General features: G+C 43.2%; 1 protein-coding gene across 2 annotated transcripts in view; it reads right to left on the bottom strand.

Moving 5' to 3' along the window:
* luzp2 (leucine zipper protein 2) overlaps nucleotides 1-1,792 on the bottom strand; it is a 205,595-nt gene that overhangs the window by 38,175 nt on the left and 165,628 nt on the right. The window contains exon 7 of one of the 2 annotated variants that reach the window (XM_014016991.1): nucleotides 1,073-1,135. The exons of the other annotated variant lie outside the window; for it this stretch is intronic. Within the exon in view, the coding sequence (XP_013872445.1) occupies nucleotides 1,073-1,135 (63 nt within the window). The remainder of the gene's footprint in view (nucleotides 1-1,072; nucleotides 1,136-1,792) is intronic. 2 annotated transcript variants of the gene reach the window in all.

Here is a 1,792-nt window from a genome sequence, read left to right as displayed (position 1 = left end):
CACACACACACACACACACACACACACACACACACACACACACACACACACACACGCACACGCACAAGAGCAAATTAGTCTCATTCTTCTGTGGTGGCAAATCATTGTAGACCTCATTGTAAAAGTACCCATAAAATGTTTGGTTGACATTGAGCTATAAAATTGTTTCATGTGACTGACTGATGCAATTTAGAGACAAAGAGTTATGAGAAGTGACACCAAGCAAACAAGTGGGTACATTCATCATTCATAGGCTGAAAACTGAGACAGGAAAATGACATCCAGGGACAATAAATTCATCTGATAAGGTAAAACATAAAACTTAGGGAATTAGGTTTTAAGCCCATTTAAAAAAAGAAGAAAAAAAGATTTGTTTATCTGACAAGTTCAGAAATGATACCCTTAAAGCTTCGAAACATACATTTATGAAACCATATTACAAGACATTGTGGCAGGCATGCAGCCTGACATTTTAACTGTGCAAACAAGGCCTGAAAGGTCAGCGCTTGTACTAGTGAATGCCAATAAATATTACGTGCTCACTCAGATCTGGGAACATTTAGTCCTCACAATACAGAAGGCAGTGGAGTATGTGCATATGGCCTGCGGTTTCTTGTTTACCACTGGTTGTGTTGTGCTTGCAAAGGGCAGTTGTGAATAAGAGACACATTTCTGATGCCCTAAAATAAGTGCCACCCACAGAACTGTYGCAATACACGATGTCATAAGTAATCTGTGTCTTGAAGATTCTCTCATACGATCTAGCAACTGATTCTGTACCGTTTATCCACTGCTGTCCACATTATTCATCCACATACTTCTCTTGATTAAAAAGGATAGGCTGTGTCCTGTTCGGGTTGGGATCAGGGGACAAGGCTCAGCAATATGTGGTTTAAGCAATGTCCAATTGACTTTGCAGGCTGGTGTCTTGCTGGAGGCGACTTTGTAATTGCAGGCTGAATTAATTGCAGCCTCGTCTGCGATGGCACCATCCTTTCAAGGTGGCCAGGAGTAGCTGTTTACCACTGGTCTGAAGACACAATAAAGCCACCCACCTTCTGTTTGTGCTTACCTTAAAAATTAAATCCTTTTTCCCGTACCGCAGTTCTTTCAGTTGAGCCTGGATTTTTTTGGACTGCATGAGAAAGATAAGGAAATAAGTGTTAGCTTATTCAAATAGCAAAATTGGTTTTAGATCATGTAGCAGGATTCTGCCAGCTGCAGCAGGAGACTCCTTTGTGAGTGTTCCCTGTGCAAAGCTCGGGCTTAAAGGAAGGCCCTACTGAGAGGAAGAAAATATCAAATCTACCCTTCACTGAGCTGCATAGTCCACACAATGATGCAGTCTTGCACTGGCTTCTTGCCCACTGTCTAAGGCTGAATTCCTACTCCCACCACACACATGCMGGTTTTTTAGACTCGCAACTAGCTCCAGACCATCATCGGTTAACGACACACACACAACAGAGCAGCTCTTCTCTGCCAGCCAGAGACCAGCACTGTCTGATTCTGCTGCTTCACGTCGATGGCCACATCCAACACAGAGGCTGCCTCCCTGATAGCCTGATACACAGCTATTCACAAGGCTGCTAATGATGTGCGCATAAACACTGAAAGCCTCCATRTGGAACCCAGCAACATCTCAGAGGGTCTTGTTGATTTATAACTAGAAGATATTGTTGGAGTTCTGGACCTCGTTCTCTGTAAAGCCTTGCAGGACTGTAGCTACAGAGTATGCAAATAATAAATGCCTTTGGTTCAACATGAACCCCAGAGAAGCAGAAGCCAAGCG

This window comes from Austrofundulus limnaeus, unplaced genomic scaffold (assembly GCF_001266775.1).
Source record: "Austrofundulus limnaeus strain Quisiro unplaced genomic scaffold, Austrofundulus_limnaeus-1.0 Scaffold159, whole genome shotgun sequence".
Classification (NCBI taxonomy): Eukaryota; Metazoa; Chordata; class Actinopteri; order Cyprinodontiformes; family Rivulidae; genus Austrofundulus; species Austrofundulus limnaeus.
Note: the sequence above shows the minus strand (reverse complement) of the source record. Positions and strands in the feature narration are given on the sequence as shown.